Source organism: Symphalangus syndactylus, chromosome 14, assembly GCF_028878055.3.
Source record: "Symphalangus syndactylus isolate Jambi chromosome 14, NHGRI_mSymSyn1-v2.1_pri, whole genome shotgun sequence".
In the NCBI taxonomy this organism is placed as follows: domain Eukaryota; kingdom Metazoa; phylum Chordata; class Mammalia; order Primates; family Hylobatidae; genus Symphalangus; species Symphalangus syndactylus.
In genome coordinates, this window is record NC_072436.2 from 62955777 (window position 1) to 62973426 (window position 17650).

At 52.4% G+C, this 17650-nt stretch overlaps 1 protein-coding gene across 3 annotated transcripts in view; it reads right to left on the minus strand.

Moving 5' to 3' along the window:
* Positions 1–3434: 3434 nt before the first annotated feature.
* Positions 3435–17650, minus strand: part of DNAI2 (dynein axonemal intermediate chain 2) — a 45755-nt gene continuing 31539 nt past the window's right edge. The window contains exons 9-16 of one of the 3 annotated variants that reach the window (XM_055240773.1): positions 16949–17071; positions 12969–13192; positions 8886–9021; positions 8109–8255; positions 6055–6282; positions 5325–5456; positions 4042–4167; positions 3435–3699 (exon numbers count right to left, since the gene is read on the minus strand). In XM_055240773.1, coding sequence (XP_055096748.1) covers positions 4072–4167; positions 5325–5456; positions 6055–6282; positions 8109–8255; positions 8886–9021; positions 12969–13192; positions 16949–17071 — 1086 coding nt within the window. In that variant the 3' untranslated portion in view covers positions 3435–3699; positions 4042–4071. The remainder of the gene's footprint in view (positions 3700–4041; positions 4168–5324; positions 5457–6054; positions 6283–8108; positions 8256–8885; positions 9022–12968; positions 13193–16948; positions 17072–17650) is intronic. The other 2 variants (XM_063617749.1, XM_055240774.2) reach the window with 2 other exon arrangements.

Consider the following 17650-nt stretch of genomic DNA (forward strand, 5'->3'; position numbering starts at 1 on the left):
TCCCACTGCTGTACAGGCTCTGGGAGGTGGGGCCTGCATCTGCATCTGGTTTATTCTCCGCTCACGGCAAGTGCCTGGCACAGGGCTGAGTGTAGACAAGGTTACCCAGACGGCAAGCGCCCGAGCTGGGTTCAGACTTCCCTGCCTGGAAATGCCATGAAAACACGGCCTCTATCTACACTTCCCACCAGTGCTGCAGGCGTCCCCAGGACCTCAGCACACAGAGAGGCTGGCTGGGGGTCTCTGGATGCTGACCCTGGTAGGCCGTCAGTAGTCACTTAAAAAAAGTTTTTAATAGGCTGAGCATGACGTCTCATGCCTGTAATCCCAGCACTTTGGGAGGCCTAGGTGGGTGGATCACTTGAGGTCAGGAGTTTGAGACCAGCCTGGCCAACATGGTGAAACCCCGTCTCTACTAATAATACAAAATTAGCCAGGCGTGGTGGCGGGCACCTGTAGTCCCAGCTACTTGAGAGGCTGAGGCAGGAGAATCACTTGAACCCGGGAGGCAGAGGTTGCAGTGAGCTGAGATTGTGCCATTGCAGTCCAGCCTGGGCAACAGGAGGGAAACACGGTCTCAAAAAAAAAAAAAAAAAAAAAAAAAAAAAATATATATATATATATATATATATATATAAAATAAAGATGAGGTCTCCTTAGCTTGCCCAGGCTGGTCTTGAACTCCTGGGCTCAAGTGATCCTCCTGCCTTGGCCTTCAAAAATGCTGAGATTACATGTGTGAGCCACTGCGTCAGGCCAGCAGTCACCTTTGCCTCCAACTTGGGCATCAGTAACATCTCAGGGGACTCTGGGACCTGGGGAACAATTAATTTTGTTACTTATAAAGGGCAGGGGGTCCCTCCTCGAGTTCTGCCCTGGGGCCTACAGTCCCCAGCAGCCACATGGTGGGGAACGGGGACAGTGATTCTCCCAAGAGCCACTGGGCCGTTGTGGTCACAGTGGAAGCATCTTTGGTTAAGCAGTGCATTTATTAAGTCAGCTGAGCGAAAGAGACCAAGGAAGCACCCTCTTTTCCGGCCGGCATGGACAGGAGGGACGTCACTGTGCTGTGGACACTTGAGTCCGGCCGCTGCTTCCGCACTTCCCAAACTGGCTCCAGCGTGGTCCCAGTGCACAGTCCACACCCACAGGGTGGGTTTTTCCAGCCACCTCTGGTGCCCCAGTGATGCCTCGTGGTTTGGTTTGCCTCCCCGTAGGAAGGGACTAAACAACAGATTCCTGGTGAAGCCAGCATGAGAGGTCAGTGAAGGTCATCATATGGGTTGGCAGCATTGGCGCCGCACCCACTGAGCTCGTGTTGCCCTTTGCCAGGTGCCATCTGCGGGGCTCTCCTCTCCTTTTCCACGGCCACTCCTCAAATGCCTCTTCAAATGCTGTGCCTGCCCAGTGGCGTTCTCTGCACCCACGAGGGACCTGCCGACTCCAGCAGGCAGCCTCCTTTTGCAGGCACAAGCCAAAGGTCAAAATTCCAGTTCAGCGAAAGAAGGTCCTCCTGCCTTCGAGCTCATGGTGCCAGCCTCTCACAGGGGTCTTCAGTGTGCTCAGGTTAGTGTGTGCAGAGCCCGTACTTTCTCTTGGGACACTCCGTTTGGGTAGATTTTTCTCTAAATTGGGCCTCTGTACCATGACTCCACTGTCCAAAACGTAGGGGGCTGTCCTGTGTGCAGGATGCTGAGCAGGGTCCCTGTCTCTACCCACTCAATGCCAGAAGCACTCCCCTCACCGATTGTCCCCAGACATTGACAGATGTCCTATTGGGGGCAAAGTCTTCCCCAGTAGAGAATCACTGCTCTAGGCAGGGTGTTCCTGAGGACGGCACTGAGGCTCCATGTGTCCCTGCTCAGTGAGGGGGCCTGCCTCATGGCCCCCTCTGTCTGATGCTGGAATGGCCCAGCCCAATCCTCTTACCCGGGTCCTGGGAGTGCAGTGTGCATGGCGTAAGCTGTAGGGCTGTGACTCTGGGCTGAAGTCTCAGCTCTGCCACCCACTCCCATTGGACTCAGCAAGTTACTCCCTCTCTCTGTCTCGCCTGCCACATCCATAACGTGGGGATTGAAATGTGAGATCACTCCTGGGGCACTTGTGAAGATCAAGCACTCAGCATAACCTGAGATTACTGTTTTTATCAAGGTTAACCACAGTAGACAGCTCCATTTTTCTCTTTGAGTACGGGGGGCAGCTGGCCCTGGGTCCCTCCTCAAGGAGATTATTTAATTTATTTATTTTTGAGATGGAGTTTCACTCTTATCGCCCAGGCTGGAGTGCAATGGCATGATCTCGGCTCACTGCAGCCTCTGCCTCCCAGGTTCAAGCGATCCTCCTGCCTCAGCCTCCCGGGTAGCTGGGACTACAGGTGTGCGCCGTTAAGCCTGGCTAAGTTTTTTGTATTTTTAGTAGAGACGGGGTTTCACCATTTTGGCCAGGCTAGTCTTGAACTCCTGACCTCAGGTGATCCACCTGCCTCAGCCCCCCAAAATGCTGGGATTACAGGCATGAGCCACCAAGCCTGGCCATTTTATTTTCAAGACAGGGCCTTGCTCTGTTGCCCAGGCTGGAGGGCAGTGGTGCGATTGTGGCTCACTGTAGTCTCGAGCTCCTGGGCTCAAGTGGTCTTCCCACCTCAGCCTCCTGAGTAGCTGGAATTACAGGGGTGTGCCACCACACCAGGCTGATTTTTGTATTTTTTGTAGAGATGGGGTTTCCCCATGTTGCCCACGCTGGTCTCGAACTCCTGGGCTTAAGCGATCCTCCCACCTTGGCCTCCCAAAGTACTGGGATTACAGGTGTGAGCCACTGCACCCAGCCAAGGAGGTTCTTAACATGGGCATTTTTCTTTCTTTTTCTAAATTAGAGATGGGGTCTCACTGTGCTGTCCAAGCTGGTCTCAAGTGATCCTCCTGTCTTGGCCTCCTAAAGTGCTCAGATTACAGGCGTGAGCCACGACACCTGACCAACACAGATATTTTTCAAGGGCTCTTCGGGTCCCTGCAAAGGTCACCTGCCATCCACAGGATGATGATGGTCAGGGCATTGTTCCTCATGCAAGGTTGGCACTGAGGTGCCCTCTCAACCTCCCGATGTCTCTGGTAATGGTCGCTGACTGCTCTGTTGAGCTGTGGTCTCAGGGCACCCTCAGGGCAGCCCACTTCCCACCCTGGAGTCCCCGAGAGGCCTGCGCAGCATCTGGCCCACAGTTGATGACCATGCAGGGTCAGGAATGAGCTGCCTGGGCTCCCGTCCCTGCTTTGCCCTGTCACGAGTTCTGAGACATGGGCACGTCCCTGTACCACTCCTGGAACCTCCTGTGTAGTATAAAGATGATAGGAGCACACAGTTTCAGGGATGTCGTGAATGAATTACACGAGATTACGTGACAGGCTCTGGGTGCAAGATGCATCACATGTACTAACTCGTGGCATTGTTATGATTCATTTAATTTTACAAAAATTAGGATAACAGAAAGCGTTCAGGTGCAGCAGAACAGCCAAGCTCGTCCCGCCCGTCCCCTCCCACACACTTGGAGGCTCCTGTCGTGGCAATGTGTCCAAATGGTCAGGGAGCTGCCTGGAAAGGTATTTTCAAAGTGGACAGACTTTCTGTTCCTGATTTGTAGGTGGACGAGGAGGGTCGATCATGGAGGAGAGGCCCCGCCCTGGCCATGCAAGTCTGGTTGAGGGTCTGCAAGATTACAAACAAAAATGATTGCTGGGGAGCCTGTGAGAAGCTGAATCCCAGGAAACATCCAGGGCTAGGACTAAGGTGGCCTCGGCCTTGGGGTGGGCTCAGGGTGGCTGAGACGATGGGGCAGCCAGCTCCGGGACAAGCCCTGCCCCTTCCCTCCCTCCAAGAGGTGGCTCAGGACTCAGTGCCCAGTGAGTCAGTGGGGGCTAGTGATTTGCAGGGGGTGAGAAGTCAGGGCCTGATGCTCCCCACCCATCATCCAGTGCTGCTTTAAGGGGGAGTTGAGCCCCCCACTTGTGAGAGCAGGGCAATACCAAGAGGTGGGAAAGGAAGGCACACCGGGACAGCGCGGCAGTCGAAGGCTGACTTCTAGGCTAAGTCTTCTTCCACTTCTTCATCCCCTTCTTCCCCTGCTGCTTCCTCTTCCTCCTCCACCGCCTGGTCTTCCTCTGGACTTGGTTGCTGCTGCAGGGGAAGACAGCACAGAAGTGTTGGTGTTGGTAGGGGGCAGGCCTTCCCCACTTCCCTGGGATGTGAACCCCACGAGGCCCAAAGCAGCCAAATGGCTGAAGCCTGGGTCGCTGAGCACCCTGGAACCCATGGTGCCAGCTCTGTGGCTGGTGAGGGCCCAGACGGTGCCGAAGGTGGGCAGAGCTGGGGGAATCTGGCAGACTTGGGTACACGCCTGGCTTCTGCCACATGCAGACTGGGAGGCCTCGGGCTAGCTCCTCCTAAGTCTCCTTGGCTCCCTCACCCATAGAGAGGACAGGACACCTTGCAGGCTGTGGCCAGGATTAGAAATAGTGGGCATAAAGACCCAGCCTATGTCAAACGGCTTCAGTACCACGCGGTACTTTGTGACCACCAGCGTTTTGGGCCAGCTGCAGACTGAGAGAGACAGGAAGTGTGTGGCAGGCAGGAGGAGGAAGGGGCCAAGTTCTGTGAACCTGAACCCCTTCCAAGGCTCAACTTCTTCATGTAGAATGTTCAAGCCATGGTGAGGAGTACGTTTTGGGACATATGTCACAAAGCATGGTGCCTGCCAGCCACCATTGCATTGTAAAAGGTGGCCAGTGTCATCTTTGCCTTCTGCAGGGCTGGATAGGCCAGGAGTGGTGAGTGGGAGGAGCCCTGGACTAGGCATCAGAATCCAGGATTCTAATTTTGCCTCCACCAGAAGTGGAGGGAGCTCTCTGTCCCACCTGTATTACCCAATGTGAGAAGAAAACATCTCATAACCAAGCACTCTCAAATGCAAAATGCATCTGTGGAAATCACAGCTTTAGTCCCAGGGGGAGGGGGCAGAAGAGGGAAGAAGTCACAAGATGGAACCAGTTATCTTCCCTGTGTGCTCATGCACCATCCTTCCCTCTGTCCACTCTATCAGGGACAAAGAACTTGCCATACAGCTCCTTTTCAAGCAGGCATCATGCGTGGGAGCTCTGTGCAGATACACTGGACCCTGTCTCAGCAGGGCCCACACTTGGTTTAACGCTTTATTGTCACCGTTTTAAAATTCTCAATACTTTTTAAACAAGGGCCCTCACATTTTCATTTTGCAGTGCCCTCATTCCCCAAGTCTGCAGCCAGTCTTGCCTACAAGGGTAAATCCTGGCACATACCCGCTGCTTCTTTTCCCTTCCATGCTGCTCTTTGGCTCTTTCATATCTTGGCATCTTATCTGTGGGGCCTAAAGGAGGTGACCCAGACAGACAGTGTCTTTTCCTCCTCTCTCCGCTGGTACAAAAGAGGGCCTGGAAGGTGACCAGACACCATCTTTACAGCAACATCTCCTCATTTTCCAGATGGAAATGAAGGAAGCCAGAAGTGAAGTGACCAGCTCAGGTGATACAGCTAGAAAGTGCTTTAGAGCTGGGGCCACGGGCAGATGAGCTGACCACAGGTCATACTCCTCACACCAAACCTGGGTAAGCCAGCATGACGTGCACACCGCTAATGTCACAGCCCTTCCGTCCAGGGGTCTCAAGACTCATTCCTCTCTGACAGCTCACTTACCTCTAGGACCCTCGTTCAGTCACTCAACACACATGTTCCCTCTTTCAGTCACTCAACATGCATGTTCAAGATGTGCCTTTTCTGGGGGGAGGGGAGGATACAAGGAGGCATGGAGTATGGTTCCTGCCTGTAAGGAGCCTGAAGTCTGTTTGGAGACTTAGGATTCTTTGGAAGGAAGGGAATAATTCTTCCCACTTGCCAGGTGAATAAATTAAGGTCCAGCAGGTAAGGCTACTTGCTCGAGGTCACCCAGGAAGTCAGCAAGCAGAAGCAGAACCCAAGTGCCATGTGTCCCGCCCAGTCCCCAATCCACCCAACCCCTGTCCAGGCCCCTACAGGCACGGGCTTCAGCTTTATGGCGTCTGCCTCCTTCTTCTTCAGCTCTGCGAAGATGATGTCGAAGAACTCCTCCTCGGCCTTGCTGACCAGCGCTTCCAGGTCTACAGCCAGCTCCTCACTTGTCTGCTCCTTGTCTCTGCCCTCCGCCTTGCCCTTCTCCTTCAGCCGCATCTCCCGGTGCCTGGCCTCCAGGATCTTCTCTCGCCGGGTCTCACGCTCAAACATCTGGGCACACAGGGACAGAGAGAGCCCAGTGAGAAGAGGGCAGGACGGCAAGTGACTCCAGTGCAGGGTCCAGGTGGGGCTTCTGCTGAGCTCTCCTTGCTCTCCATACAGTCCCTGTACTGTAGGGGTCTGTAGCCAGGGCTGGTGTCAAGGAAGGAGGGCTGAATATTGGGGTTGGAAGGCTGCAGCAGGGACACTGAGTTACTCAATGCCAAGAAGCGTGGAGTTCCAGGACCACAGACAGAAGAGCACCCTTTGGAGCTATGAAATATGGCAGCTTTGGCCCAACAAGGACCAGCTCAGTGGTGAGATCCCAGTCTCGGGCAGAGCCAGGAGGCTCGCCAGGCCTCAGCACTAGGGGTTTTCCCTTTTTGTTTTGTTTTTGAGACAGAGTTTCACTCTTGTTGCCCAGGCTGGAGTGTAATGTCACGATCTTGGTTCACTGCAACCTCTGCCTCCCAGGTTCAAGCAATTCTCCTGCCTCAGCCTCTTGAGGAGCTGGGATTACAGGCATGTGCCACCATGCCTGGCTAATTTTCTATTTTTAGTAGAGACAGGGTTTCTCCATGTTGGTCAGGCTGGTCTCGAACTCCCGACCTCAGGTGGTCTGCCAGCCTCGACCTCCCAAAGTGCTGGGATTACAGGCATGAGCCACCACACCCTGTCCTAGCACTAGGGGTTTTCAATTCCACAGTGTTCCCCATGGTTCTGGGGGGTTGCCTGCAGGGCTGTCCACTGGGGAAAGGATGTAGGAATGGATCTCAGTCCCCCTCTTCAAGTCCCCTTCCATCTGGCTTCTCTGTTGGCATTCTACTAAGTCTTCAGGCTGGGCATGGTGGCTCACACCTATAATCCCAGCAGTTAGGGAGGCTGAGGTGGGAGGATTGCTTGAGCCCTGGAGTTTGAGAACAGCCTGGGCAACATAAGGAGACCCTGTCTCTACAAAAATTAAAAAATGAGCCAGGCATGGTGGTGCATGCCTGTGGTCCCAGCAACTCAGGAAGCTGAGGTGGGAGGACTGATTCAGCCTGGGAGGTGGAGGCTGCAGTGGGCCATGATTGTGCCACTGCACTCCAGCCTGGGCAATAAAGCAAGACCCTGTCTCAAAATGAAATAAAATAAAATAAATTGATAAAAATAAATAAAATAATCAGGCTGGGCACGGTAGCTCACGCCTATAATCCTAGCACTTTTGGAGGCCAGGGTGGGCAGATCATCTTAAGGCCAAGAGTTCAAGACCAGCCTGGCCAATACGGTGAGATCCCGTCTCTATTAAAAATACAAAAATTAGCTGGGCATGGTGGTGTGCACCTGTAATCCCAGGTACTCCGGAGGCTGAGGCAGGAGAATCACTTGAACCTGGGAAGCAGAGATTGCAGTGAGCCTAGATCTCGCCATTGTACTCCAGCCTGGGCAACAGAGCGTGACTTTGTCTCAAAAATAAATAAATAAATAAAAATAATTAAATTAAAATACAATATAATACAATAAAATACTAAGCCTTCATTGGAAAGGTTCCACAAAAAAAAAAAAAAAAGTTATTTGAAACTAGACAAACTGACCAAGTGAAACCTCTTTGATTTACAGGTAGAAAACTGAATCCTGGAGAGTGAAGTGACTTACCCAGCAGTTGAGCAAGGGCAAATGGACACACCAACACCTATTTATGCAGCCCAAGTCAGGACACCACACTGCCTCCCCCAAAATGTGCCCCTATGTCCTGGGGGTTGGAAGGCGAGGCCATCTGTTTGTCTGACTAGCCTGCTCTACTGTGGGGCCAGGTCGGGACATGCTGGAGGGTTTCTTCCCAGCCAACCGGCGCTTACGGAAGAGGCTATGTTCTTCTCATTCCTCTGGAGGGTAGACAGCCCAGGCGAGACCTCCAGCAGGGTGGTTGTCCCCAGCTGGGAGCCGCAGGCGATGAGACGCCCATTGTCCTGCACTCGGAGGCAGAAGAGGGCCTCATCACACACCTATTGAAGGGGCCAGGCAGACCCAGGTAGAGGAGAGAGGAGCAAAGTTACATGTGTGTGATTAACTGGCCCCTGGGGAGGCTCAGCCACTTGGCCCTATCCAAACATCCTCGGGGATACCTCTGCCCCACAGGGTGAAGTTCAAACTCGGAGACTGGCTGTCAAGGCCCCTGGCTTCCCTGCCTCATCTCCCGTCCCACCCCTTCAGTTCTGCCTCACGGTCACTCTGTGGTTCCCCAACGCCCCCACCCTTCCATGGCCCCAGCCAGTGGGGCTCAGCTCTGGCCATCCTGACATGAAGGGGAAGGTCCAGCAGCCAACCCCCAGTGGCTCTGAAGGAATCGGCCTGTGGGCAGGAGATGCCAGGTACCTGCTTCTGTTTCTTTTTGAATTTCCCCCAGGTGGTTCTGTTGTGCCACCAGGGTGCCAAGTCCCCCAGGCCCCTCAACCTTTGTAGGAGCACACACTCCAAAGCAATCGCTGCAGTCAGCCTGCACATGGCTCCCCCACAGAGGCCCAAACACACCTGGCCACACACTGCACACGTGCTCACAGCACCCCACACTCACACACACACCAGGGCCTGGCTCCCTAAGGACCTGGATGCACAGGGAGGGACGCGCGCGTGACCTTCAGGCGGAGGGTGGGATCACACTGCTTGAACATGAAGTCCCAGATATCCAGGGTTCCGTCCATCTTGGTGGTAAAGAAAACGGCTGGCCTCACGGGGCTCCAGGCAGCATCAGTGAGGTAAGCCATGTGGTACCTGTGGGAGGTAGCCCACATCATGGTTGGAGGGACAGAGGCTTCTGAGCTACAGCTCGGCTCGCTTGGTCCCTTCTAGGCTCCAGGCTCTCAGAGTCTTGCTAGGCAGGAAGTTCTTCCTTGTGTCTGACTTCTAGCTGTGCTGACCTCACTCACCCACAGCTCACAGGTTGCTTTTTTTTTTTTTTTTTTTTTTTTTTTTTTTGAGACAGTCTTGCTCTGTTGCCCAGGCCGGAGTGCAGTAGTACAATGTCGGCTCACTGCAACCTCCGCCTCCCAGGTTCAAGCAATTCTCCTGTCTCAGCCTCCCGAGTAACTAGGATTACTGGTGCCTGTCACCACACCCAGCTAATATTTTATTTTTACTAGAGATGGGGTTTCACCATGTTGGCCAGGCTGATCTCAAACTCTTGACCTCAGGTGGCTGACAGGCTGTTCTTTAAAGGGCTCTGGGCTGGTCATGTGCCTGTAATCCCAGCACTTTGGGAGGCCAAGGCAGGAGGATTGCTTGAAGCCAGGATTTTGAGACCAGCCTGGACAACATGGCAAGACCCTGTTTCTACAAAAAATAAAAAAATTAGCCGGGTGTGGTGGTGAGCACCTGTGGTCCCAGCTCCTCGGGAGGCTGAGATGGGAGGATCGCTTGAGCCCAGGAGGTCGAGGCTGCAGTGAGCCATGTTTGTGCCACTGTACTCCAGCCTGGGCAACAGTGAGACCCTGTCTCAAATAAAGAAAGGGCACTGGGCACAGTCCTTCCCGTGGGCTGGCCACTGGCATTTCTCTGCTGTTAACTCCAGGCAGCAGGCATGTGTTGATGGACCTGGTCCCAGCACTGGGACTCACGGATGGGAGTCAGAGGAAGGACATGCCCAGAAAAGCTGCTACCACTGAGATAAGGAGAGTGTCACTTCCTACTTGGTTTCATCTGGATTTTCAAGAGTTTCTTCAGTGAGGATGGAACATTTTTTAAAAAGAGACACACACACAGTGGAGCCTTCAGATTTTCACCCAGATCTCCTCTCCCTTCCTCCATTGCAATATAGTTGTAGCTGGGCCCCTGGTGGGCAAGGAAGAGACTACATTTCCCAGTCACCTTTGTAAATGGAGTGTGTTGACAGACCACAGTGGGAGAAATGATCAAGACTAAAGAAAGGATCTGGGCAGGGCGTGGTGGCTCATGCCTGTAATCCCAGGACTTTGGGAGGCCGAGGACGGTGGATCACATGAGGTCAGGAGTTTGAGATCAGCCTGGCCAACATGGCAAAACGCTGCCTCTACTAAAAATACAAAAATTATCCAGGGGTGGTGGCGGGCGCCTGTAATCCCAGCTACTCAGGAGGCTGAGGCAGGAGAATTGCTTGAACCCAGGAGCTGAAGGTTGTAGTAAGCCAAGATCGTGCCACTGCACTCCAGCCTGGGCAACAAAGAGATTTCATCTCAAAAAAAAAAAAAAAAAGATCTGGAGATTTTTGGACAATGAATAATTTTTAGTATAAGTATATACCAAATATTGCATGAGACATACTTATACTAAAAAAAAATAATTTTTTTTTAACTTCAGATTTAACTAAGTGCCAAATATTATTTTTTTTGAGACAGAGTCTCACTCTGTCGCCCAGGCTGGAGTGCGGTGGCGCAATCTCGGCCTGTCTTGAACTCCTGACCTCAGGTAATCCACCCGCCTCGGCCTCCCAAAGTGCTGGGATTACAGGCATGAGCCATCCTGCCCAGCCCTCTTTTTTTTTTTTTTAAGACTGAGTCTCACTCTGTCATCCAGGCTGGAGTGCAGTGGCATGATCTCGGTTCACTGCAACCTCCAATTCCCAGGTTCAAGTGATTCTCCTGTCTCAGCCTCCTAAATATCTGGGATTACAGGCATGTGCCACCAAGCCCAGCTGATTTTTTGTATTTTTATTAGAGACGGGGTTTCACCATATTGGCCAGGCTCGTCTCGAACTCCTGACCTCAAGTGATCCTCCCGCCTCAGCCTCCCAAAGTGCTGGGATTACAGGCATGAGCCCACCGCACCCGGCCCAGTGCCAAATATTCTTATTTGCTAAATTTGTTTAACCCATACAGGAGGAGGACAAGGGAGACCCAGGTTCTGGGACACAGGTCCACCAAATCCCTCTAGGAACCAGCCCTGCAAAAGGCCTATGGGTGCTGTGCTCGACACCCTGCCCTCACTGCTCCTTTCACACAGCCCTGGCAGCCTGCAGGGCCTGAAGACATTGGGAAGGCTCCTAAAGCCTGTGAAGGGCTTCACATCTACTGGGAACCCTCTACTTGCTATGAGGCCTGGAACAATGCACTGCCCTTCTCTGCCAGCGTTCCCACCCCTGTAGAATGAGGACATCGAACCAGGTTTCTGCTCCCAAAGCAAGGACTGGCTGAGTCACAAGCCCCGGGGAGCTCCTTAACAAGCCCATTCCTGGGCTAAGCCCAAGATTCTCTGTTAGTACCCCCAGGGTTGGGGCTGAGAATCTGGATTTTAAAAAATCACTCCTCCGCCAGGCACAGTGGCTCATGCCTGTAATCCCAACACTTTGGGAGGCTGAGGCGGGCGAATCACCTGAGGTCAGGAGTTTGAGACCAGCCTGGCCAACATGGTGAAACTCCATCTCTACTAAAAATACAAAAATTAGCCGGGTGTGCTGGCGTGCGCCTGTAATCCCAGCTACTCAGGAGGATGAGGCAGGAGAATTGCTTGAACTCGGGAGGCAAAGGTTGCAGTGAGCTGAGATCGCGTCATTGCACTCCAGCCTGGGTGACAGAGTAAGACTCCATCTCAAAAACGTTTTAACAAACAAAAACTCCTCCCAAGATATTCTAATGCAACCAGTTGTGGGAAGCACTGGAACCAAAGATGCTCATTAGGGTTGATGGGGGCATCGACATTGCGGGAGTCTGTGGTTCTGTGGGCAGGAAGGGAAGCCCAGGATGTTTTTTTAGCAAGAAAAAAAAGGAATTTATTTATACATGCAATGCACAATACACATGGCAGTGCTCGGTAGTGAATGACTCAAGGGGGTGGTTAGCATTCAGGGCTTATTACCTAACTTAGGAGATGAAGGGGAGGAGGAGAAAGGGCACTTTTAGACAAGGTAAATGGGCCCTAAGAAGAACAGAGGGGTATGTGACAGTCCAAGCTTCTCTGGTCTAACCATTGTGTTCATAGCTCTGTCTCAAGCTCCCTGTCTCTTGCTCCCCTCAGAGGAGTATGCCGCATTGCTGAATCATGCCAAGGCACCCACATTTCCCAGCCAAGCTTCCTGGGTTCACACCCCAGCTCGGCTCCTCACTAGCTGGGAGAGCAGGAGCAAGCGGCTGGGCCTCTCTGTAGCCCAGTTCCCTAACATGAAAAATGAGATGAGGAGAAGAGCAATGCTGCCTCCTCCTGGGGGTATTTTGAGGATTATGGAAATTAAGCCAGCCAGATGCAGTGGCTCATGTCTGTAATCCCAACGCTTTGGGAGGCCAAGGTGGGTGGATCACCTGAGGTCAGGAGTTCAAGACCAGCCTGGCCAATGTGGCGAAACCCCATCTCTACTAAAAATACAAAAATTAGTTGGGCATGGTGGCAGGTGCTTGTAGTCCCAGCTACTCAGGAGGCTGAGGCAGGAGAGTCACTTGAACCTGGGAGGCGGAGGCTGCAGTGAGCCGAGCTCACGCCACTGCACTCAGTCTGGGGAACTGAGACTGTCTCAAAAAAAAAAAAAGGAAATAAAATTAAGCCATGGCCATTATTTTTAGTAACTGAGTGGTTTGAAGCTTATCACTTTGTGGAGTGGCTGAAGTAAGTCACTTGCTAACACGAGGTCGCATGTTTGTGGAAGGGTTTTTCTCCATTTTACATATGGAGGCTCGGGACTCTCTGGGGCCCAGTTGGGCTCCCTCCATCCCCTCCTGTCCCTTGCATCCCCTCCCGTCCCCAGCATCGCCTCTTACTTGGTACACATGATGGACGACTCCCGGCTGTCTTCAGACCAAATGCGGGCTGTCCAGTCACCAACCGTCAGGAAGTTCTTCGGGTGGAAGGGGTTTCTCTGGAGGGCGTAGATGGGGCCATGATGGCCGGGGAAGGTGCACACAATCTTCTCAGCTGACGTCTTGGCCTTGCGGTTGCAGGAGATGACAATGCCCTGCTCAGTCCCCACCATGAACTTGGTGGGCTGTGGAAGGAGTGACAAGGAGGGGAAGGCTCCATGAACCATCAACTCTGGGATTAGTGGGCATGGACAGAAGCTTGCTTGGGGGATCTGCAGGCGCTAGAAAGGCCCTCAGATCAAGCCTCGGCAAGGGCTGTGGCCCCTCCTGGAGAGCTGTCCCCACTCTTCCCGGGCTCCTCAGACCCCACCTTTTTGGAAGCTACTCAAGGAGCCTGTGCTGAATGAAGCCCTCCCTGGCTCCTCCAGTCCTGGAGGGTTGTCACATCACTAGCCCCCTCTGCAGAGCATCACTGTGTCCTCAATGCATTTGGCCATAAAGATCCTGAATGTTTACAGAGAGAATAAAGAAGACCTAGGGAGGGGACGCAGGGTGGCCCACCCAGATCACTCATGGGATGGGCAGAGCCTTCCCTGGCATGACAGTGACATTTGTCATAGCATTGTCCAGGCTGGTGTCCCTGAGAACTCAGAGCAGGTGACCAACCAGCACTCAGGAAGCCATCGGGCAGTCGGTGATGTAATTCGTCCCCCTACCGCTGGTGGGTGAGCTCTTTGAGGGGCGCAAGCTTGTCTGACATGGGTCCAGCGCCCACAAACTGAGCTTTAGTAGTTACTCACTTCACTGCGGACTGAATGCACAAAGGCTGGTCTCCTGACTCCTGGTCCAGTACACCCCTCTGCGTCTGTGAGCATGACCCCCTCCATCATGCAATGCCCTTCCTTGTTTACTGTTCTATGTCTTAACTTCTGGGCTAGACTGGACAACCTCCACCAGCAGGGCCTGAGCCTACAATGGCGCTGTGTCCTCAGCATTCCAAATGGAAAGAACAGCTGAGTGAGGTAGGGGAGGAGCACACTGAGGGGAGGGCCTTTGTCAACGGGCTCAGATGTCCTCTGCAGGTGGTGAACCTGCCCCTACAGAACTCCCAGGTTTTAGGCAGAGGTTGCAGTGAGCCGAGATCATGCCACTGCACTCCAGCCTGGCCTACAGAGCAAGACCGCACCTCAAAAAAAAAAACAAAAAAGAATTCCTAGTTTATTTATTTATTTATTTATTGAGACAGAGTCTGGCTCCATTGCCCAGGCTGGAGTGCAGTGGTGCGATCTCAGCTCACTGCATCCTTGACCTTCTGGGCTGAAGCAATACTCCCACCTCAGCCTCCCACGTAACTAGGACCACAAGCACACACCACCAGGGTCGGCTAATTTTTGTATTTTTGTAGAGATGGAGTCTCCCTATGTTGTCCAGAGTGGTCTCAAACTCCTAAGCTCAAGCGATCTGCACACATCAGCTTCCCAAAGTGCTGAGATTACAGACCTGAGCCACTGCACCTGGCCCCCCAGCTTTTTTATTTTTATTTTTTTTAAAAACATATTGTTTTATTGTGCAGTTTTTTTCTACCAGAAAATTACTAAAATGATAAAGATAAAATCTCTAGAAAATACCCAGAACATGGCCAGGTGTGGTGGCTGAGGCACGAGAATCACTTGAACCTGGGAGGCAGGGGTTGCAGTGAGTGCATGTCAAGATCATGTCAGTGCACACCAGCCTGGGCAACAGAGTGAGACTCTGTCTTGAAAAAAAAAAAAAAAAAAAATTAGCCTGGCATGGGCATGTGCCTGTGGTCCCAGCTACTCAAGAGGCTGAGGCTTGAGCCCAGGAGGTGGATGTTGCAGTAAGCTGAGATCACACAACTGCACTCCAGCATGGACAACAGAGCAAAACCATGTGTCAACAAAACAAAACAAAAACCTGAGCTTCAAGGTGGGTGTCAAGTGAAAAGACCAAGCTTGAGAGGTCCAGAGAAGAAAGTATTCAAGCCGACTGCATGCCGCCTGTCAGTGAGCCAGGGAGAAAGGCCACCCAGATCTGAGTGGCCCATCATGCCTCTGGCCTCAGACTTCGTGGTGGGCTGCAGGTGGACACCCCGGGCCTCAGAGTTGGAGCCCTGGGTTTGAGTCCCGGCTTTACCGGGTACTAGGACTCACAACCTAATCTCACGAAGACTCATCGTGTGTATCTGGCAAGTACGGATTATAACATTACCCCTTGAGATGGTTATAGTTGACTGTACAAGCTTATTAAATCAGGCAGCCACAAGTGTCCAGCACAGAGTGTGCACCCTGCAAGGGCCAGGCATGGAGGAGATGGCCCTAGCAGTGATGTGGTCGCATGTCTAGCACTTGACCTAGAAAGCATCGTCTCTGGGACAAAATGTTTTCCTGAGCCCTCGCCACCCCAACCTCCATGCCCAGTGCATTGTCCTCTTGGGAGGGGGTCAGTTGAATTGTCTCCTCCTTCCATCAACATTCATCTCTCAGCCTTGAGCTAGGATTGGCCAGGTATGTTCCAGGCCAGAGCCTCCCAAAGCCCTAGGAATGATGGCCCATGACCCCGAAGCAAACAAGTGACACCCCCAAGGGGGAACCAGGCCTAGGCTGCACTAAGATATAAACCAAGACTCAGCCCAAACCAAAAGCCAACAACAAGGGAAGGTTGTCTTCTTTAGCGAGGAAGTCTTCCTTTACTGCTTCTAGAAGCTTCCCTCCTCTAACACATTTGCATTATGCTCAAACTTTGATATTTCCTATTTTTCTTTTCTTTTCTTTGTTCTTTTGAGATGGAGTTTCACTCTTGTCATCCAGGCTGGAGTGCAGTGGTGTGATCTTGGCTCACTGCAACCTCTGCCTCCCGAGTTCAAGTGATTCTCCTGCCTCAGGCTCCCTAATGGCTGCAATTACAGGCATGTGTCTCCATGCCTGGCTAATTTTGTATGTGTAGTAGAGACTGGGTTTATTCATATTGGTCAGGCTGGTCTCGAACACCCAACCTCAGGTGATCTGCCCGCCTTGGCCTCCCAAAGTGCTGGGATTACAGGTGTGAGCCACCGTGCCCGGCCCTTTTTTTCTTTTCTTATGTAGGGACAGGGTCTTGCTATGTTGCCCAGGCTGGTCTTGAACTCCTGGGCTCAAGTGATCCTCCCACCGCAGCCTCCCAAAGTGCTGGGATTACAGGTGTGAGCCACCGTGCCTGGCCTCATATTTATATTTTTCTTCCTTTCTTTTTCCTTTCTTTCCTTCTTTCCTTCCTTTTTCTTTCCCTTTTTTTTCTCTCTCTCTCCCTCTCTTGCTTTCTTTCTTTTTTTGGTAAAGATTGGGCAAGGGGAGGGTCTCATTATGTACCCAGACTGGTCTTGAATTCTTGGCCTCCCAAAGTGCTGGGATTACAGGCGTGAGCCACCCTGCCCGAACTGAACTTTGATATTTCTTTGTCATTCTCAGTTACTGAACACCGAGACCATGCTTGTGCTCTGGTTTTCCAAGGAGGCTGCTCTGACCTCATTTTCCTCTCCAGTATCTCTTCTTTCCCCAGAGGAGAACAGGTGACCAGCCTGGGGACCCCGTGCCAGGCAGGGCCAGGACCTGGGTTGGAGTCCAGGCCTCCAGATGTTGGTCCTGGGCGTGACCACGAAACAGGGCTTTTCTGGAATTGTTCCATCAAAAGATTGCCCTCTGTGTTTAGCTGGGCCACTGGCCAAAAGGTGACTTGGTGCCACGATGACTATGGTGTCCTTCTTTGAGAAGCTCTGCTTCCCCCTGCTGGAAAGTTTTTGTAAAGGCCACACACATCTAGGATGGCTGCAGTGAGGTTGGCCTCCCTGGGCTGGTGCTGGGTTCCACAAGCACCTGAAATCCTAGCAATGGCCTGTCTTTAGCCCTGGCTGCCCTGGCAATGCAAGTCGGGGAAGGGACACTCACCAAAGTAGATTCGAACTCCAGGGAGATGGCCCCCAGGGCATTTTCCAACTGTTCCTTCTTGGTGATGTCCATGATCATGACCTCAGTGGGCTCGCCCATCTTTCGGATGTCCCACCACATGACCTGGCAGGAGGAGGGGCGACAGTGAGACTTCGAGGCCCTGTATTTCCCCTGGCTTTTGACTTCTCCGCCCTCACCCCACCTTCCTGGGGTTAGCCACTGGGCCACAAAGGATGGAGGTCCCGGCAATTCGTGGGACCAAATATACTTTGAGGATTGCTGTTCTGTCCACAGTTCCCACACCTGGCTGATCATCAGAGTCACCGGCAAGCTTCATACAACCCAGATGCTGAGGCCTCACCCTCGACCTACTGAATCAAAGCCTCCAGGTGCAAGGCCAAGAATCTGTAGATGCCAAGACTCCCCGCAATAAAGTGATATCCGGCAATGTTAAAAATGCATGTGCGCTCCAACCTAGAAGTCCCGCTGCCAGCAATGTCTGCTGTAGATGTATCCCCACATGTGTGCAATAATCTGTGTACAAAGTTGCTCTTTGCTACATTTTTTTGGAGGTAGCAACAAAATATTAGAATCCATATATAAATTATGGTACACCCACAGGATGCAGTTATTAATAGGCATGGGGCAGCGGTGTATGAAATATGAAACTATCTCCAAGGTACACACAATGAAAAACATCGA